General features: G+C 41.7%; 1 protein-coding gene across 1 annotated transcript; it reads right to left on the reverse strand.

Moving 5' to 3' along the window:
• Window positions 1–141: 141 nt before the first annotated feature.
• Window positions 142–20,032, reverse strand: LOC127583591 (coxsackievirus and adenovirus receptor homolog). The gene is made up of 5 exons (XM_052039714.1): window positions 19,978–20,032; window positions 10,336–10,493; window positions 4,640–4,835; window positions 2,809–2,895; window positions 142–200 (listed from the first exon to the last, which is right to left on the reverse strand). Exons 1-5 carry the CDS (start codon window positions 20,027–20,029, stop codon window positions 142–144), a joined length of 552 nt encoding a protein of 183 aa, XP_051895674.1. The 5' UTR covers window positions 20,030–20,032.
• Between the last annotated feature and the right edge of the window lie 7,512 nt (window positions 20,033–27,544).

Raw genomic sequence — 27,544 nt, forward strand, 5'->3', positions numbered from 1 at the left:
AAACAAGGCACCATACTTCGGCCAACAACCACCAACCATCTCCCAACTTTCCCCAGGGCTCAACTGGGCTCTCAATGTTTGGCCAGTCATCATTACCCTAAACCCTCACTGGGCTTCAGACAGGCCCTCAGGTGTAGACCCTCACTCACACCCATCCTCTAGCCCTAGCCCTGGATGCTCCTTTGTGATCTCCGCAACATCTGAAAAAAAAGAGTGTGAAGCCACCATTCAGTGGCGTCTGATGTCTTGGGACTCTGGCACTGCTGAGGTTTATCACATCAAACACGGTATGCCAACCAGGAACCTAGGGCAGATCATTTAATCCACATACCGCTTCCTAGAACGTAAGTCTTTCTGCCAAACTGGCTAAAAATTTTAAAAGACCTTCTTAAAATAAAGTCATTTTATGCCTCTGCAGTGCTTCATTGTATGTGGTCTGTTATAATGAACTATTGGAATGAAACAATGCTAAATTCTTTTTTAAAATAGAAAAACGTAGACAGTTAAGAATTAAATATATTTAAATTAACTCATCAATTAAGAAATAATTACTTGCATGCCCTTGAAGTTATTTCTCTCCATTGAAGTGAATGCTGTCACTGAACCATCACAGGTTCAAGCAGACACATTTCCAGCAAAACTGCTTCAAAACTGCGTCCAATGTTGGAGCACAGTTGGAATAACAGCAGCGATCACTTACACCTCACTTACGCTAATGTGTAAGTTTTTAGTTAAACAAATGTTCTTATCTAGGTGTGAAGATAGTATAGTAATCAGCTTAATGACGTTTGAGTCTTTTTCAGCTCCTCAGGCTTGGAGTTTTGGTACATTGGGCAATCAATGCACCAAGTGCTTTCCATAAGTGTCTCAGCTTATTTTAAGGAAAAGATTTAATTAACACGAAATATGCAAACAAACTTTGTTATTCATAATTTCAATTGCTTCACCAATGCTTCATTTACAACTTCTTTTCATTCAATTGTTAGCTACTTCCCAAACTGTGAGAAAGAATGATTATTTATTTAATTGTTCTGCACTGCAAATGTATAAAAATATTTGGGCAGCACAATCACAGATATGGGCAGAGAATTGGCAGATGGAGTTTAATCTGGGCAAGTGTGAGATGTTGCACTTTGGGAGGTCAAATCTATGGGGAAAGTATACAGTTAATGGCAGGACTCATAACAGCATTGATGTACAGAGTGATCTTGGGGTCCAAGAAAAAAGCTCCCTGAAAGTGGCCATGCAAGTAGATAAGGTGGTAAAGAAGGTGTACGGCACACTTGCCTTCATTGGGTGGAGCACTGAGTATAAGGGTAAGGAAGTCATATTGCAGCTGTATAAAACCTTGGTTAGGCCGCACTTGGAATATTGTGTGCAATTCTGGTGACTGCATTACAAGAAAGATGTGGAAGCTTTGGAAAGGGTGCAGAAGAGGTTTACCAGGATGCTGCCTGGATTAGAGGGTATGAGCTATAGCCAGAGGTTTGACAAACTTGGGTTGTTTCCTCTGGAGCGTCGGAGGCTGTGGGGAGACCTGATAGAAGTTTATAAAATTATGAGAGGCATAGGGTATTATAGGGAAGATAGCCAGAATCTTTTTCCCAGGGTAGAAATGTCAAATACTAAAGAACATGCATTTAGGGTGAGGAGGGGAAGTTTAAGGGAGATGTACAGGGTAAGTTTTCACTGCACAGAAAGTTGTCAGTGCCTGGAAGAGGCTGCCAGGGATAATGATGGAAGCAGATACAATAGTGGTGTTTAAGAGACTTTTAGATAGACTCATGAATATGCAGGAAATGGAGGGATATGGATCATGTGTAGGCAGAGAGATTTAGCTTAATTTGGCATTGTGTTTGACACAGATATCATGGGCTGAAGGGCATGTTCCTGTGCTGTACTGTTCTATGTTCTATCTTCAAGCTCACTGTCTCACAGTTCCAATGACTTCGGTTCAGTCCTGACCTTGGGCATTGTCTATGTGGAGTTTGTGCATTCTCCTTGGGTTTCCCCTGGGGGCTCTAGTTTCCTCTCTCATCTGAATGATATCTTGGTAGGTTAATATACCACTGTAAGTTATTATAAGTCAAACTGCCTGGAAAGTTACGACATAATCTCCTTTCAGGCAGTTTGTTCCAAATCCCAACCACATGTGTTGCCTCTGGTTCTTTTGCCACTGATAAAAAAGTATCCAGCCATTATAAGATCATAATCAATGATGTGTTGGTAGGTTAATATACCACTATAAGTTACCCCAAGGTGTAAGGACATGTTAGAATCAGAAAGATTTGATGAGAAAGTGGGGGAAAGAAAGGGGATTAGTATAGGATTAGTGTAAATGGGAGCTTGGTGGTTGGTGCAGACTCGGTGGGTCAAAGGGCCTATTTCTTCACTGCGTGACTAATTTTTTTTTCATTCTTTTCTATTCATCTGTCAGTTGCTGGCATTGCTAGCACAGTCATCACTGACAGTCCAGCCCCAATTCACTTTGAGATGGAGTTGGTGAGTGGCTGCCTTGAAAGTTACGATGTAATCTCCTTTCAGTCAGTTTGTTCCAATTCCCAACCACATGTGTTGCCTCTAGTTCTTTTGCCACTGATAAAAAAGTATCCAGCCATTATAAGATCATAATCAATGGAATCCTACCCTGAAATCATGTTTCCTGCACAACATTTCAAAGGCATGTCAGTGGCTGTAAAGCACTTTGAGATGTAGTGACCTTGTGAAAAGTTTGATTATAAATACAAGCCCCTTTTTCTTGATTTACCCTTAACTACTGCACCTTGGGCATTTTGAAGACCACCTTACCTGGGCTCATCGTGCTGTTTGTCGGAGCCATTGTATTGTTCTTTGCAGCTGTTGTGACATCCTGATCCTCCATTCTTTGTTCTTTACCTGGCATTCCCAATTAAATAAACATAACCAAACTAGATTTATAAAAATAATAGGAAATAACAAGTGATCTGGAAAGCATCTGTAGACAAGAAACTAACTGCAATAGAATGTTATCGAGAACCATTCTGAATCTGTCTTCTGGGAGACAAATGAACCAAAATCCAATCGTCCCCAGTGATCACAGCAGGCCTTGAAGCTACATTTTTGGCTGGGGCTCATCTTTCCTTGGTCTTCCCTTCCTTCTGCAATCCACGTACTTTGGAAGTTCAACCATCATGCCATCTAATCATTTGATTTATTTAATGTTCATCCATGGTGGCATCTTTCCTGAGAGAGTCAAGGTAGTGATTGTTGTCTACTTAACTGTGGAGCATCACAGCCAATATGGTCCCATTATTTCACACCTTCCTACTGAAGATTAGATGAGATTGGAAAGGGTTGGTTGATTTCCCCTCCTTAGTGCAGTAGTGATTTAACCCATTGTGAATGCAAATACTGTATAACAGGGCTAAGTTTAATTAACTCAGAGCAGCTTGTGGATAGCTTTTATATTTTTTATTAATTCAGTGGTTTGCTGGCTAGTTGGTGCTTATTGCTCATTTGTAATTGCACTTATGAAGGTGCTGATGAACCCCTCTTTGGAATGTTGTCACGCTTAGGATACTGCCACAGTGGGTAAAGGTTCCAAATTTTTAAATCAACAATAAATGAAGGAATGGCGATTTATTTCCACATGAAAAGGTTTGTAATTTTCATGGGAGCCTTTAGGTTGTGTTACCATATACCTGCTGATACTGCAGATGTGGTATGCTAGTGATGGAAGGAGAGGATGTTAAGCCTCAGTGCCATTCTAACAGACTGTTTTGTCCTGGATAATGTTAAGTCTCTTGAGTTTTGGACTGAACCCATTGAAGCAAGTCAAACACACTCATTTCCTCCTGATGTCCCTTGTAGGTAGTGGAAAGGTTTTGAGGAGGTGAGTCACTCACCACAGAATATCCAGAACTGCTCTTGTAGCCACAGTATTGAGGCAGCTGAATGAGTAACATAACCGTAATCCAGAATCTCTAGTTATTGTTGAATAACAAATGTGTGTTAAGAACATACAGTTGTCTCTTAAATATGGTGTCATGTTGAATCTATAAGTGAGAGAAATCCCAGCATTTTACACTGGTGAGCTATATGAAAGACAGTCCAATAAACAAGGAGCATAAAGGAAGAAATTGACTCCAAGGACAACATTTAACTCCTAACTGAGGAAAATGAATGTGCAGAAAGCCTTTGCTCTGTGGGAAAGCAGAACGAATTACCATTGTGAATAATTAATAAATGGGCCACAGAATTTAGTATGACATAAGGTTATTTTCACATTTATATTCTGCATATCTCACTTTATATTTCCTTATGACGTAGGAGGTCATTCGGGCCCTCGAATCTACATCGCACACGGAGTAATTCCATCAATTCCATTCCTCCCACTTACTTCTTTGCGACTTATTCTCTCTCACAGGCCCATCAATTTCACCCTGTTTATCCGAATACCCACCGCCCGATTCACATGGGATGTGGGAGGAAACTGGAGACAATGTGGTCATGGGGAGCAAATGCAAACTCCATGCAGCTCTGTCATATATCAGGATTGAACCTGGTTCACTGAACTGAGACAACAGCACTCTGCCATCCATATTACTCTGTGCCACAGTTCAATGCCCATTTATAAGCACGGTAACAGATGAAGTCCTACCTTGGACAGTTAAATTCCAAGCCTCTTGATGAATTATGCCCTGTATCTTCACTTTGCAGTCATAGATTCCACTGTCAGCAGCAGCCAGTGACTTGATAAACAGAGAAGCATCTCCATGGCTCCCATTTCCGGAGGCAAAAGTCATTTTCTCATGCAGACCATAAACATAAACTCTTCCTCCAGAAAGTGTTATTATCTGCCAGAAAAAGTATGAATTACAACTTTGGGAATGTTTCACACCAATGCCAACCTGTATCTTTATTTGCCTTTCCTTGGATTACAATCTCAGGCTTTAAGTAAGCACGAGAGACCCGTTGGTAAACGGGACAGACATTATTGAAAGCTGTAAGCAATCAGTCCACCCAGGCGGAAGTTTTCCATCTTTCAAACCATTCAAGGAACTGTTAACAATCAAGCTCCTTTATACATCACTCCTCATCAATTAGATTTTATGATTTAGGACCTTTTTCCTTGGAACATAGGAGACTGAGGGGTGATCTTACAGAGGTGTAAAAAATCATGGGCATAGATAGGGCGAATGCACTCAGTCTTTTTCCCAGGGCTGGGGAATCAAGAACCAGAGGGCATAGTTTTAAGGTGAGAGGGGAAAGATTTAATAGGAACCTGAGGGGCAACTTTTTGTTTTACACACACAGAGAATGGTCCATATATGGAATGAGCTGCCAGGGGAAGTGGTTAAGCCAGGTACAGTGACAACTTTTAAAAGATAGTTGGACAGGTACATGGATAGGAAAGGTTTAGAAGGTTATGGGCCAAATGCTGACAAATGGAACTAGCTTGGATGGGCATCTTGGTCAGCATGGACCAGTTGGGCTGAAGGGCCTGCTTCCATGCTGTATGACTCTGATTTCCCTCTTCATGGGTGCCTTGAAGAGCAGTCTATTCATTGCCATTATGTTGTAGTTATCTATGTAAAAGCTACTTCTGTCAAAAATGACTTTGAATTTTAACTGTCTAACACCATTTCAAATAGGCTTTAAAAACAGCTTCCTTTCTATTTTGTCTGTCAATTAGCCAAGCCACCAAAGTTACTTTAATCTTTCCCATCTGATGTCATAACTGCTAATTATTTTCTTGCGTGAACATTTCTAGTATGTAATATAAGGTGCGGTTTATTCTCAGTGCATCAAAGCTATTCTAGTTATCCAAGCTACAAGATTAACCAGATTTGCTAAGACGTCCGAAATGAAACTGTCCATGTTGGACAGTGGGACGGCATTTTCATGTGGGGTCACCTCTTTTTATAATATAATGTAATAAGTATTTCCAATTTCAAATGAAAGGTAATATTTACTTAAAATTACCAGTGCTTGTCTTTCTTTGTTAAACATGTAAATAATGTGGGTATTCCTAACATTTATCGCGACTTTGATATCACCCAAGTTAACTCAACACAGTGTGAGAATCAAAGTCTGCATTCTCACATATATGAATATAATGGATCCCTCCAGAAAAGACACCTCTTCCTCTCCACATACTATGACCACCACAGTCTTCTCCTTTCCTCATCCAGATCTATATGCCCTCAGTCATAGTAATTTTAAGATTAAGATTAAGATTGAGACTAAGATCTTTAAAGATTAAGATCTTTATTAGTCACGTGTACATCGAAGCACACAGTGAAATGCATCTTTTGCATTGGGTGTTCTGGGGCAGCCCGCAAGTGTTGCCACACTTCCGTTGCCAACATAGCATGCCCACAACTTCCTAACCCGTACGTTTTGGAATGTGGTAGAAAACCGGAGCACCCGGAGGAAACCCACGCAGTCACAGGGAGAACGTACAAACTCCTTACAGACAGTGGCTGGAATTGAACCCGAGTCACTGGCACTGTAATAGCGTTACACTAACCACTACACTACCATACCTGCCCCTCTTTCTCTTTCTCAATCAATGCCTTGCACATTGTGAGTTGTATTGGACTCTGAGCTAAGCCTATTACTCAGAGAACATACTCCCATCTCCACAACATTGCCTGCCTCCACACATGCTAAAGTGCTCCAGTTCCAAAACCGATAGTGATACTGTGTCTCCTACCAATATAGCTAACCCAGTGGTCTCTTTGCTGACTTTTCACCCTTAAGCTGCAGCATCTTCAAATTACTGCTGGCTTATTCTGCCTCAAACTTATAAAATTCTTACAGGGCTTGACAGACTGCATGGAGGTAGGATGTTTTCCCTGGATGAGGAGTCTAGAAGAGATTTTCAGGGTAACGTTCATGATTGGTTAGTTTTCTTTTACTTTATAAGCCAATCACACAATGTGACTATGACAATAAAAGTTATAAGGGTCGCAAGATTGATTGCAGGATACATGGGTTGTCTTATGAGGAATATTGGAACAGGTTGGGTCCATTTTCATTGGAGTTCAGAAAATAAGAAGTGATCTCACTGAAACATTTTAGATTCTCAGGTAGATACAAGGGTGGATGCTTAGATAACAATTCCATCTAGAACTCAGGTGTAGGTTCAGAGTGAGAGGTTGACCTTTTGAGATGAAGAAATGGAAAAAAGTCTTCTCCCAGAGGTCATAAACTTTTGGAGTTCTCTACCGTAGAGAACTTGTAGGCTGAGTCATTGACTATATTCAAGGCTGATATTAATAGGTTTTCAGACTGGTGCTTCATGGTAGGCTGATCCAGATTAAGTCACTTGGGATCCACAGTGACTTGGTAGATTGGATTCAAAATTGGCTTGGTTACAGAAGACAAGGAGCAGTGATGGAGGAGTGTTATTCTGACTGAATCCACCCTTGTATCTACCTGAGAATCTAAAATGTTTCAGTGAGATCACTCCTTATTTTCTAAACGCCATTGACTATGGACCCAACCTGTTCCAATATCCCTCATAAAACAAACCATACAGGATATCCCTGCAATCAATCTCGTGACCCTTAAAACCTTTTTGGTCATAGTCACATTGTGTGATTGGTTTATCTGTAAAGTAAAGGAATACTAACTGATCATGAACACTACCCTGAAAGTCTCTTCATGGAGTCATATTCAGGGCATTTATGTTTTTCTTGTGACTGCTGCTTATCTGATGCTATGTGCCTGTGATGCTGCTGCAAGTAAGTTTTTCATTGCACGTGTGCATACGTGTAGTTGTGCAAATGACAATAAATTTGACTTTGACTTTGATGATTCCAGTGTTGAGGTTCGAGATTCCTCCAAGGAAAACATCCTACCTGTATCTAGTCTGTCAAGCCCTGTAAGAATTTATTCTATGACCAGTGATGTTCCACAAAGATTAGTGCTGGTACTTCTGTTGTTTGTCGACAAAAATGTAGGTGGTCTGATTTGGAAGTTTGAAGATGACATTAAAATTAGTGGAATTATGGATAGTGAGGAAGGTTGTCAAAGGGTATGGCGGCATATAGATCGGATGGAAATTTGGGCCGAGAAATGGCAGGTGGAGTTTAATCCAGACGAGTATGAGGTGGTGCATTTTGGGAGGTCAAATGCAAGAGGAAGGTATACAGTAAATGGCAGGATCCTCAGGAGCTTTGATGTATAGAGGGATCTTGGGGTACAAGTCCAACTGAGTTTTTTTACTGAGAGAGTGGTGGATGCCTGGAATGCGTTGCCTGATAGGGTGGTGGAGGCAAATTCATTGGGGGCTTTTAAGGGGGGCTTAGATGGGCACATGAATGAGAGGAAAATGGAGGGATATGGGCATTCTGTAGGTAGGAGGGATTAGCTATGTCGGCACAACATTGTGGGCCGAAGGGCCTGTTCTGTGCTGTACTGTTCTATGTTCCATGGTACAAGCCACAGTAGTCCATAGTGACCACAAATGGATAGGGTGGTAGAGAAGGTATGTGGTACGCTTGGCTTCATTGATCGGGGCACTGAGTATAAAAGTCGGGAAGCCATGTTGCAGCTGTATAAAACTTTGGTTAGGTCACATTTGGAGAATTGCATGCAGTTCTGGTTGCCGCATTCCAGAAAGGATGTGGAGGTTTGGAAAGGGTGCTGAAGAGGTTCACCAGGATATTGCCTGAATTAGAGAGTACTAGCTATAAGGAGAGGTTGGACAAACTTGTATTGTTTTCTCCAGAATGTCGGAGACAGAGGGGAGACCGGATGAAGTATACAAAATTATGAGAGGCATAGACAGAGTAAATGGTCAGATTCTTTTTTCCAGGGTGGAAATGTCAAATACCAAAGGACATAGGTTTAAGGTGAGAGGGGGAAAATTTAATGGAGATTTACAAGGCAGGTTTTTTTTTACACAGTGAGTAGAGGGTGCAGGCAGATGGGATTAGTTTACATTGGCATCATGGTAAGATATCTCTTTATTAGTCACATGTACATCGAAACACACAGTTAAATGCATCTTTTGCGTAGTGTTCTGGGGGCAGCCCGCAAGTGCTGCCACGCTTCCGGCGCCAACATAGTATACCCACAACTTCCTAACCCGTACGTCTTTGGAATGTGGGAGGAAACCGGAGCACCCGAAGGAAACCCACGCAGACATGGGGAGAACATACAAACTCCTTACAGACAGTGGCTGGAATTGAACCTGGGTTGCTGGCACTGTAATGGCGTTATGCTAACCACTACACTACTGTGCCTGCCCGGTCGGTGCAGACATCATGGGCTGAAGGGCCTGTTCCCGAGCTGTGTGGTTCTGTGACTGCAGTGGAGTTGAAGATTACGGGGAAAAAGCAGGAAAGGTGTCGAGGCCAGGATTAGATCAACTATGATCTTTTGAACAGCAGAAAAGGCATGATAGGCTGTATGATCTTCTTCAGTCCTACTTCTTATGTTCAGAAAATTATTCTCAAATATTAATTTGCAAGCCTTCTCAATGGTTTTAATTTTGATTTTATATCAGATTATTTTACTAATTGCCTAACTTTTCCAATTGATGTATTTTCTAGGTAAAAATTGAAAGCCTTTAAATTTTATTTCAGAAAAGTACTTTGCAACAGTTCTTGGGTACAATAGTGAGGCCACGTGCTCCTTCACTTACGCTGCCATCTGGAAGTGACATAAGTCAATTGACACATGAGTCCTCAAAATGTCCACAGGTTCACACAGCGTGGGTTCTTCTTTTCTCTCATGTTGTGAATAAGTTCTGGATGAACATAATGGGCTTCCAGAACTTGTACTTTGATAAAAGTAATAAAACATCCAAAGTTCCTAAAAGGGACAAGAATTGACTCTGAGCCAAAGAAGAGTTAGGACTGGAAGGGTTGGAAGAATCATAGAACCGTACAGCGTGGAGATGGGCCCTTTGAGCCCACCTCGTTCAAGTCAAAAATTACGTCAATTTATGCTAAAATGGACAGGTTTCATGCATCAGTTTAAAGGAGGAGGGAGAGTTAGAGAGGCAGCGAAGTTTGGAGAAAGGACTACAAAGTCTGGGATCTCGGCCTGTGGTAAAAGTAGTCCACACTGCACCATTTTCTAGAATGCTGTGGGAGGAAAGACCATCTCTCAACCATTAGTATCCAGCTTTAGGGTGACAATAGATAAGACCCAGTGACTGGATTCAACTCCTTTTGTTTGACTGAGGAATGATTCAACTAGATTAAAGACGATGCACTGTGTCACCACCAATTCCGCTTTCTCACAGACTTCTGTTAATCTGACAATGTGATTTATCTATATCTGAAAATGGTGAAACCTTCAGTAACTTTTAGCCTCAAGTCTTGTGTATTTATTTACCATTTTATCTGATTCATTAAAGATTTTACTTCTGACCGTCCACTCGATGTCCAAGTAGTCATTTGGATTAGATCTAGGTTGGTATTTACAAGTCAGGGTGACGTTATCTCCAGCTTGCTTCAAGATCAGGTTGTTTTTATTTGTTTCGGCTGCTGTATCTAGTACAGAACATAAAGAAAATGTTAACCGTCAAACTTGCAACAGTCTTTGTGCTGTGCGCTGCAGAGTGCTTTAGAGTAACAGTGCACTGCACATGGAGATCATGCATATCTGGCTCGCGCCCACATTCTCCCACATCACATTGTTCCTACACTGAGCCGTGTTTCAGTGTAAAAACCACATGTGTTGCATGGAAGAAACATAATGTCACATCTCCCGATCCGTGGGAATGTTTCATTGTTGCCCTCTCAATCTTCAGCTTCTATAAGGAAGAGGAAATCAGATTGGCAAGAAAGAAAATAATTAAAAAACAGGATTTTCACACATATTTTAAAATAAAGATTGATAATAAAAACACAAAAGGTTCAATAATAGCTTCTTCCCCACTGCCATTCGGTTCTTGAACTGATCTGAAAAACCTTAACACTACCTTGGACTATCTCTCTCTCTCTCTCTCTCTCTCTCTCTCTCTCTCTCTCTCTCTCTCTCTCTCTCTCTCTCAACTTGCACTAATGTCATTATGTTTATGTTGTTTACTTTGCTGTGTAACTTATGTATAATTTATGTTAATATAAGTTTTTGTTAACTTACGTTTGTCATGTTTGTAATGTACTGTGCTGCTGCTGGAAAAAGCTAATTTTCATGGCATTTACACCCTGAGTATATAGGCCCATGACAACGAACTTGAACTTGAACTTGAGGGAGGTGCTCCATTTTCAGTGTCACATTGCAGTTTGAAGGCCTTGCTGCATGTAACTTGGCGGTTGTGATTTCTACTTTGTAACAGTGCAGCCTAAAAGCAAGTCAGGAAATCAGTGCTGATGGGAGAGGAGGGTTGGCGATACCTGGTGAGGTCTGTGAGATGGGGGTTTGGATGTTGTTGCTGGCGATAAGTGTAGGTGTGGGGAGGTGGGAGAAAGCTGGGTAGGTAGCTTATCTCATGGTTCTCAGCATCAGACTCCGGGCTCAGATGGATCCTGTGAAGTAACACTGAAGCCAGGCATACAACCATCGTGAAGGTCTATTTCTGCAGCATGACCTGTGGATAGTACTCTGTGGGCACCACAGTTAATGCCTGGGGTCCTTCTGTGTTGTGTGTTGGATACAGGAAAACTCAGAAGCAAAGACATGGAATGGGTGAAGCTCACTGATTTGTCTTTTGCTCACGTAGAATCACTCTCCACAATGAAACTACATCTACACCCCTCACCCAAGCTTGTGACCTGAGTCTCTCCACTCACTAATAATCTGAACCCTTCCATCTGCCCAAGACTGACCATGACCCTTCCATCTCCACAATCCACCAATGGCAGCCCCCTAACTCGCCACCTTCTGGAAGTTCCCTCACCCAACCATCCCCTCCACCAATAGCCCACACCCAATCTCGCTGTGAGACTGCTTCTGACTTGTGACCCTTCCCACACACCAGACCCTTCTTCCCACATGGTACAACTCACCAGTGAAAGTTTTAACTGCTACTGCATCAGTCTTGCACAAGGTTAACACCTTGGGACCAGCGTGCTGTTGAACTGCCAAACAGTATAGTTTACACAGTGACTGTTTAACACCCTTGTGGAGGTGCTGAAGAAATTCTAGACCAAACAGACGTTTGTGTGCACACACCAACTCAAAGCATCGACTTGCATTTGTATAGTAAATGTTACAAAATTCCCCCACAACTGTTCACAAAATTTGATGCAGGTATGTAAGAATATATTAGGGCTAATGATCAGAAGCTTGGTCAAAGGGCTGATTTTTAAGGAAGGTTTTAAAGGAAGAAATAGGGTAGAGAGACAGAGATTTAGGGAGGAAATTCTGAAATAAGGCATGGCCACCAATTGTAGTGTATTGGTGATATTTCAGAGGGTTGTAGGGCTGGAGGAGAGTTCAGAGATTGGGAGAGTGTTGACAAGAGTGAGGATATTAAAATAACTTTGCCAGGAGCCAATGTAGGTCAACAAGCGGTGGTTCTGGTGGCTGGGACAGTGCAAGTTAAGATGTGGTCAGATAGGAGAGCAGAATGTGAGACCAAAAGTCTTGTAAAAGAACACAAACAGACAGACAGACAGACAGACAGACACACACACACACACACACACACACACACACACACACACACACACACACACACACACACACACACACACACACACACACACACACACACACAGAAGACATCAGAAGTTCAATTCAATAGCTTTGGTCAGATCCTCTGATTTAACTCTGGGAACAAGTCTGACACAGAATCAGAAGCAGATTTATTATCACTGACTTATATGACATGAAATTTGACGCTTTGCAGCAGCAGCAGGACTGTGCAAAGGTATAAAAATTACTATAAGTTACAAAAATAAATAAATAGTGCAAAGAAAGAATAACGAGGTAGTATTCTGGGTTCATGGACCATTCAGAAATCTGATGACGGAGGGGAAGAAGCCGTTTCTGATTTGTTGAGTGTGGGTCTTCAGGCTCCTGTACCTCCTCCCCGATGGTAGTAACGAGAAGAGGGCATGTCCCGAGCTTTCCTGATACTGCGTGGCTCAGTGGTACAATTAACTATGTCCCTTCTTCTAGCTCCTCTGAAAATAACATTATTAAAATATTTATAATTACAAACCACTCACTTCACAAAGACAAGTACGGGTCATATCTTTTCCCAGTTGGGGACTGTAACTGACTTAAATTAAGTAATGCATGCAATTTACTATACTTCACTCTTCAATAATCAGTTTTATTCAGGTACAATCAATTCTCAATGTTGTGGCCCAGTGCAAAAGCAAGTTTAACTTCAAAGCACAGATTGCCTTTGTGTGAGAAGATAATGGGGTTAGGTTCCTCCCCAGGATTGAAATCCAAAATCTGAGAATGTCCATCAGTGTGATACTGAGGGAGCAACGATTTGCTGCATTGAATAGGGTGTTAAGCAGTCTATGTTCAGTTGAATGAAATAGATCCCAATGAAAGATATACTGGACAACATTAATTCCTCAATTAGCACTATCAAAACAGTTAACTAATAATTCAGCTGAATATTACTCATGGGTCGCTGCTGTTCTCAGGTTATCGTTTAGCAGTGATGCACTTTGAAAGTGATACACTGAAATCGATTTTCACTGTTCTCTTCAGGAAGGAAAGCTGGAGAAGAGTTCAGAAGCATTGTGGTTAGGTAAATGGCCTGGACTACTGACCCAGAGACACAAGTACGCAGGTTCAAATCCCACCAGAGTTAATTTAAAAAAAAACTGATTCAGAAATGGTGAAGCTACCAGGTTGTTGCAAAGGTTCAGCTGATCCTCCAGTTTTTGTTTCTGGTTTGAATAGAACTCCACAACAACACGACTCTTAACTGTCTGCTGGCCTAGTCACTCAGTGTACAAAGGCAGCTCGCTCGTGCATTCTCAGGGGAAATGAGGGACGTTGGCTTTGCATGCATTGCATAAGAAAATCAGGAGGCTGACACACTAAAATCAATATGTGAAGTGCTCTGGAACATCAGAGACACAGAAACGCACATCACTTTCTTTCCAAATTAACACTGAAATCTTATGATGCTTTTTCCAGATTTCTCTTTAATATTTTATTTTATCGGTTAACAATATTTTCTCAGTCGTTCTCTGTACTCATCCTTGGCTTTATGTTTACTTATCCTTTTATCATTTCTTGTTTTATGTCATCACCTGTTTTGTCATTGAATCATTGCTGCCTTCTTCTGTATCTTATCCATCTGTACGCTCCCTCCCCAGCATTGTCTGGGTTTATTAACTGTTCATCTCTGACATTTTCCATTTGCGGTGTTTCTTAGTTTACAGGCGTTATCAGCCTGTTACGTCTTTCCTATTTTATTTTAGTTTCCAGGACATGCAGCATTTTGTTTTTGTAATATTCCATTTCAGTTTCCAAGAATTAAGGAGAATTTACTATAACAGCAACTTGCATTTGTAAAGCATCTTTACAAAGCAAAGCTTTCCAAAATGGTTCACAGGAGGCACTATTAAAAAAGGTTTAACATTGAGGCACAAAAAAGTTATTGCAGCTGATAACCAAGAGCTTGGTCAAAGCGGCAGGACTTAAGGAGTGAAAACTCAAAAAAACTGCAGTGGAATAGAAACAGAAAATGCTGGAGACGTTCAGCAGGTCCGGCAGCATCATTAGCTGTAGAGAAAGAAAAAGTTAATGTCTGATGAAGGTTTCTAGACCTGAAGCATTAATGGTTTTCTTTCCACAGATGCTGCCTGACATGCTGAGTGTTTCCAGCATTTTCATGATTTAAGGAGTGCCTTATAGGAAGAAATACAGGCAGAGAGAGGGATTTAGGAAGGGAATTCAAGAGCTTAAGACACAGCTGAGGACACAGTTAATCACGGACACTCGTGGGAGGTCAAATACAAGAGCAAAAGTATATTGTAAATGGCAGGACCCTTAGGAGCATTGATGTACAGAGGGATCTTGGGGTACAAGCCCATAGCTCCCTGAAAGTGGCAACACAAGTCGATAGGGTGGTAAAGAAGGCGTACGGCATACTTGTCCTTCAGCAGTTGGGGGTGTTGAGTATAAAATGTTGCAGCTGTATAAAACCTTGGTTAGGCTGCATTTGGAATACTGTGTGCAGTTCTGGTCGCCCCATTGCAGGAAGGATGTGGAGGGTACAGGTTTACCAGGATGCTGCCTGGATTAAGGGTATAAGCTATAAGGAGAGGTTGGACGAACTTGGATTGTTTTGTCTGGAGCATCAGAGGTTGAGAGGCAACCTGATGGAAGTATATAAAATTATGAGAGACATAGCGTCTTTTTCCCAGGGTGGAAATGTCAAGTACTAGAGGGAATAGGTTTAAGGTGAGAACTCCCAGATATCCATACACAGGTTACAAATTATTTTTGGAATAACACCAAACCTTTTACCTTCACGATCGACAGGAACACAGAAATTTAGATCAGGAGTAGGCCACTTGGCCCCTCCAGACTGTCCCACTGTTCAATATGATCATGGCTGCTCTGCCCTTGGCCTCAACTCTTCCTTTGTGTCTGTTCCCTATAACCCTCAATTTCCCAATCTTTCTAAAATGTATCTACCTCACTTTTAAATGCCTCCATTGATCTAGCCTCCACAATCCTCCAAAGTAAACAATTCCTGAGATACACCACGCTCTGTGAGAAGGAATTCCTACACACATCAGTTTTAAATGACCACTCTCTTATCTTGTAACTATGTCCCCTCCTTCAGGACTCTTCCAATAGTAGAAACATTTTACATCTACCCTGTCATCTACACAGCTGGCCAAGTTATTAAGAAAAAAGTGTTTGAAGAACTTTTTTACTAAATTTATTTTTTCAACATCTTTCATTCATGCCTCATGTAGAAATCAGCTGCCCAATTCCATGGCTAACAAAAAAGTTTTAAGATGGTTTAAAATTGAAAGAAAAGGCATATGATTTTGCAAAGATTGCTAGAATGGGTAGAAACCAGCAAAGGATGATTAAAATGATAACAGAGAGAAAGCAGATTCTCAGTAGGAAATTTTAAAAAATGCTAATAAGTAATTTTAAAGAAAGAGAAGCTAAAGCAAATGTTGGCCCTTCAGATATTGAGTCAGGGGAATTAAGAACTTTTGAACAAATAATTTGTATCTTTCTTCATGATGAAGACACTAAAAATGTCTCAACAGTAGTAAAAAAATTAGGGGCGAAGGGAGAGGATAATAGTTATTATTACCAGGAGAAAAGAAGTATGAGGCAAACTGATGGGAGTCAGGGCTGGCAATGTATTCGCAGATGGATTTAATGTGGGGAAATGTGAGATTATCCATTTTAGTGGCAAGAATAGAAAAACAGAGTATTGTTGAAAAAGCAGAAGGCCTACGGAATGCTGCTGTACAGAGGCATTTGGGAAGATGACAATGAATCCTCAGCTTTGTATTATAGTTTCAGAAAATTATAGAGTGATACAGAAGTACTTCATTTAGCTCCTTGGGCATGTTACAACTCCACTATTCAACGTGTATCTGATCAGAGCACTGGCTTACCACAACACCAGCCGACCTACACTCCACTGTTATGCCAGTGTGATCTAATGTTGATATCTGCTCTGCACTTGCTGGACCCATAGGGCCTGAAGTCTCATTCCACTTTATCGAGTCATAGAGAGATACAGCATGGACATATGCTCCTTGGCTCACCGAGTACACACCATCCATCAACCACCCATTTACACTAATACTATGTTGATGCTATTTTTTCTTTCCCTGACATTCTCAACTCCCTCCAGTTTCTACCACTCACACACCAGGGGCAATTTACAGTGGCCAATTAACCTGCCAAACCACAAATCTTTGGGATATGGCAGGAAACTGAAGTCCTTGAAGGAAACCCCCACGGTCACAGGGAGAATGCGCAAATTCCACACAGACGATACCTGATGTCAGGATTGAACCCAGGTCTCCGGCACTGTGAGGCAGCTGTGCCACTGTGCCATCCTCTTTAAATAATTCCGAAACATTCATGAAACATGGACGTGGCTCATCTTCTCACCTGATGCTGCATTTCACACTCGTTCATTAATTTGCCTTCACACAGAGCCCGTTACTAATGGGATTATAAAACACAGGCAAGTTTTTAATCTCTTCATCCTGTTGCACCTGACCCTAAACAGTAGTATGATCAGAGTATTAACTTAAAATGACCACTAAATGGAAATGCATTTAAAGTCCTTTACACTCTAGGTTATTAGATTTTGGAATTCTGCGCTACTAACCCTGTTGAAGAAGTTAAGTTATTTTATAAAATGAATTGTATAACAATTTGAAATCAGGATAATTAAGAGAGCTTGAGCATTGAGCGTGTGGGAGAAATACTGAGACTGATTCAGTGGGACAAGTGAATCTTACATGGAATAATCGCATTAAAATTCAATGGGTATAAAAGTCTGTCTTGCTGATTTTTAACAGCTCCCTTTGTACACCTTGTCCATCTGTTGCAAAGCTGCAACAAAGCGAGATCAGTCTGATAACTTCCAGTAACGGTCTTCAGCCTGAAAATGTAATTGGTTTCTCTTTCCTCAGTTGCTGCTTGACTGGCTGAGTTCTTCCATCATTTCTGTTGTTACTTCAGATTCCAGCATCTGCAGTTTTATTTGTTTTCCATGAATATTTTAAAGTTGTGGTGCAGCTTAACTGGGGGCCAAAGTTTTACAACAAACGCTGGATTGAATGGAATGGCGTGGGTTAGGATTCTATCGTTTTAGAGCACTCCAAATTTAGAACGTGGTTGCACCTGAACAGTCAAATCTATCAGTACCAATGCCAGACAGCCACCCAAATGTACAACCTTTCCACCATCAGACACTGCGTGCATTGTACCTTCAAGTTCATTTGATTCAAACCTGGAACTTTACTATCCATATTTGCCGACAGCACAGCCAATTGCACAATAATCTATTTATTTACCCATCCAGGATGAGTTGCATTGCTAAGAATTCATTGCTTAACAGGAATTACATTAAATGTTTCCTCTGCACATTATACGATATACAGTGCATTGAATGTGCATTATACACTGATGTAAAAGTATACAATCCCAACTCTGCATTAGAGCATTTATTGCACCCAGATGCAGCAATTTCACAATCAAGTCATCTGAGCTAATACTATTCCAACTTTTCATATGAAATACAATAAATATTTGAGATTTTCAATTTCACCTTGACAACTGAGCAACTGTGTTTTTATAGTAAATATCTTGCTGTTCCCTATGTTTTAAGTGCCCCTGAGAAAAGCAATACCTTCCTTTGTGATGTGCTTCATTCAAACACTTACCTTAGTGAATATTAAAAACTAATTCAGGACAACCTACACTTTGTCAAACTATCAATTACAATTTAAGCATTTTAAGGCTTTACCAAGATTTCTAAAAGGTAATAAATATTTTATGCTAATTAATCCAATTATTAAAAAAAGTATTTCACATCTTAATCTACGTTGTGACAAATAGAATCATAGCCGTAAAACACAAAGATTGGCCCTTCAGCCCAACAAGTCCACGCCGATTACAGTTGTTCATCACTGTTTCAGGTTTCTGATCACAAAAACAAACGTCCACCATTACCTTTTGTCTCTTAACACCAAGTCAATTTTGGATCTAATTTGCCAACTTGCCCTGGATCCCAAGGACTCTAACCTTTAGGAAGTTTCCTGTGTGGGACCTTGTCAAAGGCCTTACTGAAGTCCAGGTAACTTTCATCACCTGCACTGCTTCTTCAATACATTCTGTTCCCTCTTTGAAAATTTCAATCCAATTGGTCGGACAAGAACTACCCCCAACTAAGCCATGCTGACTAGTTGATTACTCCCTGGCTTTCCAAGTGAGATTAATCCTATCCGTCTGAATGTTTTCTCTGTGGTCCCTTGTGGGCTCTGCTCTTCCCTTGGTTATTCTCTTACCCATAATATACTTATAAAATGCTTTGGAATGTTCTTAATCCTGTCCCCCATTGACATTTTGTGTTCCCTTTTTTCCCTTATAATTTCAGGTGGACTCCTACACTTTCTATGCTGCTTGTCAGATGTGGCTGCTCCCAGTCTACTTTTGCCAGGTACTGTCTTATGGTATTGAAATCAGCCTTCTTCTAATTCAAGACATTAACTTCCAGTCCATCCTTATCCTTTTTTTCATAACTACCTTGAAACTTATAGAGCTATGGTCACTATCTCCAAAATGCTCTCCTATTGACACTCCAGCCACTTGCTGGCTACATGCTACACTGGTCCAGTACTGCCCCTTCTCTGGTGGGAACTTCTATGAACATGCTTACAAGGCTCTCCTGGATGCACTTTAAAAATTCCACTCCAAGTTTTTCACACTAAAACAATCCCAGTTAATATTAGGGAAGTTGAAATCCCCAATTATTATAATCCTATTATTCTCACACCCCTACATACCTGCTCTACTTCCCGCTGCCTGTTAGCAAGACTGAAATATAACATCGTTGAATGAAACCTCCTTTTTGTTCCTAAGATCTATCTATATGGTCTCATTTGAAGAGTCTTCGTGGATATCATCTCTCCGAACTGCAGTAATGGACTCCTTAATTAATATTGTAATGCCACTTCTTCTTTTACATCCACTGTCATGCCTGAAGATTCTGTACCTTGGATATCAAGTTGCCGGTACTGCCCTTCTTTTAACCATGTCTCCCTGATAGCAACAATATCATATTCCCAAGCGCTAATCACATACCTAGTTCATCTGCCTTACTATTCAGACTCTCTATCTTTTAAAATAGGTGTAATTTATCCTTGCACTTCTCCCATGTGCTTTGTCACGCCTATATGTACTCTGGCTGCTGGACTGATTTCACATAATAAATGAATGTGGATGTTGCGGGAGCCCCATGTGCTTTATACCACACTCAAATTCCTCACATCCATTGAAAAGAATGGATAAGGTTTAAAAGAAAAAAAAAGAAACAAAACATAATAAAAGAAATCTTACCTTCTGCAAAACACCAGAAGAAAACAATTGTCAGAAGGTAGATTTTGCACATCACGTCAAGTTCGGTTCCTTAATCTTTATTTTTGCACGCCACTAATTTTTGCTGATAAATAAATACAGATTAGATCAGTGAATGTTCTCACATTAACATTTACAAACAGCAAACAAAAGGCAGCCGTTCAAAATTATACTTAGTAAGTGACATTTGCACTGACTGATACCCAGGCAGATTGCTGCTAACTCAGAGAGACTGAGTGACAGAAGTAACCACATCCTAACGTTTGCAAATTTGTACTATTCTGATATCTGACTCAGAACTTGTGTTGGTTCCTGTGATTATATCAAAGGATCAAATGGCTGGCAAGGGAGAATCAATTCAATCTATTGAGCATGTGTGGCCCAATAGTTCAAATATCCAAATAGACACATTTCCATGCTTTTTTCCCCAAAGTTCTATAAAACTTTCTCTTCAACTGTTTATTCAGTTCCTTTCTGAATGCTGTTTGTTTCCACCATCCCTTCACATATTGCATTTCACATCATAACATCTCATCATTTAAAAACAATTCCACAATTAAACTAAAATACCATCATTGCTGTTAGACGCTATTTCAGGTCCTACTAATGAATACACTTCTTTCAAAACTTGTTCCTTCTAATTTTAGAATGGACATCTGTTATTGGATTTGGTTAAAGTTATTTTTGTACATCAGGAACCTTTGAAACGGTGCAGAAACATATCACAATAATATACTCCACCTTTGATAAACTTGCTACCCTTCCAGACTGAGATCTTGGCATTTGCTCTTTTACAGAGGGCAAATGTATCAAGCAATTGACAGATGTTATCTTATATAACGGCATTCATCTTCATTGTCAATTATTCAGCAAGAACAGTGTAGCTTGCGCACCACACTGGTGGTCACACAACACGACAAAAATGGAGAGATGTTGGCTCAGAAAAGTATAGAGTCATAGAGTTATACAGCACAAAAACAGGCCTTTCAGCCCATCTGCTCCATGCTCCATCCAACCTTGTCCCATTTGCCAGTGTTTGGCCCATAACCTTCTAAACCTTTCCAATCCATGTACCTGTCCAACTGTCTTTTAAAAATTGTTATTGTATATGTCTCAACCACTTCCTCTGGCAGCTCATTCCACATATATACCACCCTTCGTGTAATAAAAGTTGCCCTTCAAGTTCCTATTAAATCTTTCCCCTCTCACCTTAAACTGATGCCCTCTAGTTCTTGATTTCCCCAAACCTGGGAAAATGACTGAGTGCATTCACCCTGTCTATGCCCCTCATGATTTTATACACCCCTAGTAGATCACCTCTCAGACTTCTACACTCCAAGGAATGAGTCCTAGCTTTCCCAACCTCTCCCTATAACTCAGTTCTTCAAGTCCTGGCAACGTCCTTGTAATCATAGAGTCATACAGCACAAAAAACAATCCTTCAGCCCACAGAGTCCACTCTGACCATCAGGCATCCACTTACAATCCCATTTTATTCTCCCCAGCTTCCCACCAACTCCCCCCAGATTGTAACATATGCAAACACCATACAGACAAGACCCAAGGTCAGGATTGAACCTGGTTCACTGGAGCTGTGAGGCAGTATCACCACTGTGCTGTTCATGTTTTCATTCTCATTCAATCCACAACAGACCCACAAGACAAGAGAGGTCTCAGTTTTGGGAATTATAATCTAAAGTTTCTCCCCAGACATCACATCTCAAATTAGTCAGACAATGGATCCTTGAATGTGTCATTTTTCTGAAAGAAATCTACTTGAATCACAATTAACGTTAAAGTCTGTAAGGAAGATTTTTGCAGCAACTCTTTGGTGAGACAGTTTATCAATGACGTATGTGGTTACAACAAGGAAAGAAAGGAAGAGACTCAATTTCCAATGTACTAGTTTAAATTTCTGAATTGTCAGCAAGGAAGTCAACGTAATTAGATGTTATCAAGTGATAGTGGGTGTAGTTCTGAGACAGAATGGTTGAATCAGCCAACAGATAATTAGATGGTACTGTAATTATTTTCTCTGTTGTAGCTTTAAGACAGGGGGCCCCAATTGGCTATGGATCACTGAAGGTGAAGGACACCACAGCAAGGAACTTCAGATTGTGAGGATTTAGCACCAGACTGACTGAAGCAGCATGCACATGAAATTTGTAGTCCAGCTCAGTAACGTGATTGCAGTCCACAATCAGAGTCGATCACGTGGTTTAGTGCATTAGTGCACGTTCACAGGGTGTAATTGGACAACATTCGTATGAGCTGGCGCAGACTAAAGTGATGACTGTACTTCCTAGAGGGGACCTGCTCACTGCTCCAAGCAGGGGCTGAGTGGTTTTGGATGACTTCATGCAATCTCACGCCAGGATAGGCACTCTCTGATTGCTTGACCCTGTCATTGATTTGTCGGTGGAAGAGGTGATGAGGAAGAGCGAAGTCCTCCACACCCAGGACTCAGACTGACAATGAAGCAGCAACGTGTGGATGAGACCAAGAAGGTCGACATCAGAAGCAAGACCCCAAGCACCTGGATACAGTGCCACAAAATGTTTAATCATGTTGCCTGCCTGGTCAAGGTAGCGAATTTAGCAAGAAATGCCATCTTCCAAACTCTGCACAAGAGTCATAGAGTTGTACAGAATAGAAACAGGCCCTTTGGCCCACCATGTCCATACTGACCATCATGCTTGTCTATACTAATCCCACTTGCCTGCATTAATTCCATATCCCTCTATGCCCTGCCCATTCAAGTAGCTGTCAAGATGCTTCTTAAATGTTGTCACTGTTCCTGCCTCCACCACCTCCTCTGGCAGCTCATTCCAGATACAAACTATTCTTTGTGTGAGATATTTAACCCCTCAGATTTCCTTTAAATACCTTTGTCCTCTTGACATCCCTACCATGGGAAAAAGATGCTGGCTATCTACCCTATCTATGCCTCTCATCATTTATATACTGTACCTGCATCACGTCACCTCTCAGCCTCCTTCACTCCTGGGAAAACAAACCCAGCCTATCCAACCTCTTTTTATAACTCAAGCCCACCACGTGAAATTTTTCTGCACCCTCTCTGGCTTATCCACAACCTTCCTCCATTGCAGTGACCAGACCTGCACGCATAAAGCATACTTCATGCTTTACACCTCTAACACTCAGTTAATATCAGCTATCTGTCACCACCTCACTAACATTCACACCCACATTTTTCAGTTTACATTGTGTCAAGACACTTTGCAAAGGAAGTTCAAGCACACATCTCTCCCCCTTGCAGCAGATGATATCTCAAAACGGATGCCAGTGGCAACAGACTGGCACTCAGTACAAGTGTATAGAATCACCAGTCAGGAGGACGGGGTGGTAGAGGGTCTAGGGCCAGCAGTGGAATAGAGAATATTCAAGGTGATGATGTATGTTCCTTGGTATCCCTCGTTCTCTCATCTCAGTTCTCGTCAGTGAGATGCTGGTGGTTTAAGCAAGTATCACTCCCCTCCCCATGGCTTAGCCCTCATGCTCTAGAGCTCCCCATGACTCGGCATGGAGGAGACCCCATCGTTCACCTGACCTTCCCAGCCTCCTAGTCAAGTACAGATCCTCAGCCTCCATTAGAACAGAAACAGAAGCAGAAGGAGGCCATTCAGCCCCTCAGGCCTGGGCCCCTCAGGCCTGTTCCCCTCATAATAAAATCATGGCTGACATTTCACCTCATTCCCACTTTCCTGTGAAACCCTGCATCTCTTGATTCCCTTAATATCTAAAAATCTATCAATCTCTGTCTTGAATGCACTCATCAGCTCTTGGGTGGGGAATTCCAAAGATTCACCATCCTTTTAGTAAAACAATTTTTTTCTCATCTCTGTCCTGAATGGCCAATGTCTCATTTTGAGACTGTGACCTCTGGTTCTTGAGGTCACAGTCAGAGGGAACATCATTCCTGCATCTACCCTGTCAAACCATTTAAGAACTGTGTACCTTTCAATGAGGTCACCTCTCATTCTTCTAAACTGCAGGCCCAGGTTGCTTAATCTCTCCACACACAACAATACAAAACCTCCCAAGAGAAAATCTGATGAACATTCACTACACTCAATTTCTTCATGTATATCCGTCCTTAGTTAGGGAGACCAGACCAGAAATCTCATCAGGGCCCTATATAATTGGAAAAAGATATCTCTACTCTTGTTTTCAATCCTCTTGCAATAAAATAATACCATTTACCTTTCCAATTGCTTGCAATATCTGCATGTTAACTTGCAGGGATTAGTGTGAATGGTAAGGCCCTGGGGAGTGTTGTAGAACAGAGGGACAGAGTTCAGGTACATGGTTCCCTGAAAGTGGAGTCACAGGTAGACAGGGTGGTGAAGAAGGCCTTTGACATGCCGGCCTTCATCAGTTAGGGCACTGAATATAGAAGTTGGGAGGTTATGTTGCAGTTCTACAAGATTCTGGTGAGGCTGCACTTGGAGTATTGTGTTCAGTTTTGGTTACCCTGTTGTAGGAAAGCTGATATTAAACTGGTAAGAATACAGAGAAGATTTACGAGAATGTTGTCAGGACTCAAGGGATTGGTTATAGGGAGAGGTTGGACAGGCTAGGATTTTATTCCTGGGAGACTGAGAGGTGATCTTATAGAAATGTATAAAATCATGAGGGGCATAGATAGGGTGAATGCACTCAGTCTTTTTCCCAGGGTTGGGGAATCAAGAACTAGAGGGCATAGGTTTACCGTGAGAGGGGAAAGATTTAATAGGAATTTGAGGGGTAACTTTTTTTTACAAAAAGGGTGTTACATATATGGAATGAGCTGCCAGAGGGAGTGGTTGAGGCAGATACAATAACAACTTTTAAAAGACAGTCGGACAGGTACATGGATTGGAAGGTTTTAGAAGGTTATGGGCCAAATGCAGGTAATTGGGACTAGCTTGGATAGGCATCTTGTTTGGCATGGACCAGTCGGGCCGAAGGGCCTGTTTCCATGCTGTATAACTCTGTATAAGAACACTCAACTCCCTCAGAATATCTTTCAACGTCTCTATTTAAAAAAAACTCTTTTTCTATTTTACCTACCAAAATGAATAAATCCACATTTTTCCACACTATATTCCACCTGCCATTTTGTCACCCATTTACTCAACTTATCTCTAACCCTGAAGCCTCTGTGCATCCTCCCCAGAATTCATACCATTACCTACAAATAGCAAACTACAATACAGTAGAGGATGGTTTGGAGGTGGTACAGCACTAGTGAAATTACGATGTGTGTCGGACTTTGTTAGACTATAGCTTGACTGCTCTGTGGGATGGCCCTCCCATTTTGGACACCGAAGTGGAAGTGGTTGAGGAAGATACAATAGTATCACTTCAGAAGCACTTGGATAGGTACATGGAGGACTGGGGCTTAGAGGGATATGGGCTGAACACAGGAAATTGGGACTAGCTGGGTGGGCACCGTGGTCGGCATGGACTGGTTGGGTCGAAGGGCCTGTACCCCTGCTGTATTGCTCCGTGACAAGCCTCCAGATGTATTTGAGAGGTAGATTTTGAAAGATTCATTAGGTTGGGAGCAACTAAGCATTATTACCTAGATCGATACAGGTCGGTCTGTCTTAATTTATTTTCCATTTTAATGTGCTGGATATGAAACAACAGTGGCTTTCTCTACCTGCCCCCTTCTGTTCTTTACCCCTGCAACCCAAATTCCCACCACTAATCTCATCTTCCCCTCTTCCTTGCTTCCCCTGCCCCCCCCCCCACACATTTCTGCTTTCCATAGGGACCACTCTATTTGTGAATCTCTGTCACTCCCGATGTGCCCACATACCCCTCCCCGACCCTGGCACTTTCCCCTGCAACTGTAGGAGGTGCAACACCTGCCCCTTCACCTCCTCCCTCACCACCATCCAGGGACCCAAACAGCCCTTCCAGGTGAGGCAGGGGTTCACCTGCACCTCCTCCAACCTCATCTACTGCATTTGGTGCTCACAATGTGCCCTCCTTTACACTGGAGAAATCAAATGTAGACGAGGCAACTGTTTTGCAGAGCACCTGTGCTTTGTCTGTAATGACCACCGAGCTTCTGGTTGCATGTCATTTTGACTCCCCTTCCCATTCCCACACTGACCTGTCTGCCCTTGGCCTTCTCCACTGCCATGGAGAGGCCAACACAAACTGGAAGAACAACATCTCATATTCCACTTGGGAAGCTTACAACTCAGTGGTATGAACATTGAATTTTCCAGCTGAGGTATCTCACAGCCCTGGTGCTCTTCTCCCCCACGCACTCACCTCTCCAGCTCGTCAGCTCCTTTTGTTCACCTTTCCCATCCCATCCCTCGCCTACTTCCATCTGTCCATCAACCCCTCCCCATCTATCACCCACCAGCCTCTGTCCTACCCCTCCCACATACTGATATATACCGGCCATCTTTCCTCTCCCCTCTCAATCCCAAAACATCAGTTTACACCCTTTGCTTCCACAGATGCTGCTTGACCTGCTGCGTCCTTCCAGCATTCAGTTCTTTGTTCCAGATTCCAGCATTTTGACACACGTTGTCTTCTTCTCAGGCTGCAGTCTCTCTCCTAGATTCCCGGACAGGGGTCTCATCGGAAGAAAGTTCGCTCTGCTGTGCCTTGCCTGTGTCTCTTCTCCTTAGAAAGGTTTGAATTCATGAACAGTTTTTCTCACCGTGGTAGCTGCGAGGGTTTTCACCATTTTCTGTTTTGATTTTGTTCCTTTTACCTTCAGGGCTGGGGTATACTTTTGAGGGGAGTATTGGGGGAAATCTTGAAGAGACTTTGCAGTGGAGTAGTATATTTTTGAGGGACTCTTCTTCACAATTACTTTCTGACTGTTTTCAAATTCAGACTGCAGCTAAAAATGAGACCATTTCAATAGAGAACCGTTTCACAGTCAGCCTGTGATTCAGCACAACAAGTGGTCGAAAATAAATGTCAATTGTGATTCACAGCTTCTCAACTTGCATTGTTGTTTTATTGATCTTATTACACAATAGGCACTTTTATTCTGAGGTGTGAGATCTGTGAACAACTCAACAAGGTTATCTGTACAGCACTTTCCAGGTTGGGCTGTAGGGATACCAATTTCCTAACTCCCCTCAAATCAGCATGATAGGACTTGGATTTATAATTAAGCTTTTCCTTTGGTGCTGGGTCCTAACACCACTTAGGGAGTGCCTTCATCCCATCAGTGAAGTACTTCAGAAGTAAATATAGCTGTCCACCACTTTCTCATGATGTGGCATTTAGAAAGCTCCCCTGTCTTAGAGTCCAGTCTTGCTGCCACTTATCATTTGGACCTAAAGACCATAAGATATAGGAGCAGAATTAGGCCATTTGGCCCATTGGGTCTGCTCCATCTTTCAATCATGGCTGATGTTCTATCAACTGCATTCTCCCACCTTTCCTCCATAGTCCTTAACTCCTTTACCAATCAAGAACTGATCAATCTCTGCCTTAAGTACACCCAATGACTTGGCCATTTATTATGGCGATGGATCTACTGAACTCTGATCACACCCATTTA

The sequence above is a fragment of the Pristis pectinata genome, chromosome 27 (genome assembly GCF_009764475.1).
Source record: "Pristis pectinata isolate sPriPec2 chromosome 27, sPriPec2.1.pri, whole genome shotgun sequence".
Taxonomy (NCBI): Eukaryota; Metazoa; Chordata; class Chondrichthyes; order Rhinopristiformes; family Pristidae; genus Pristis; species Pristis pectinata.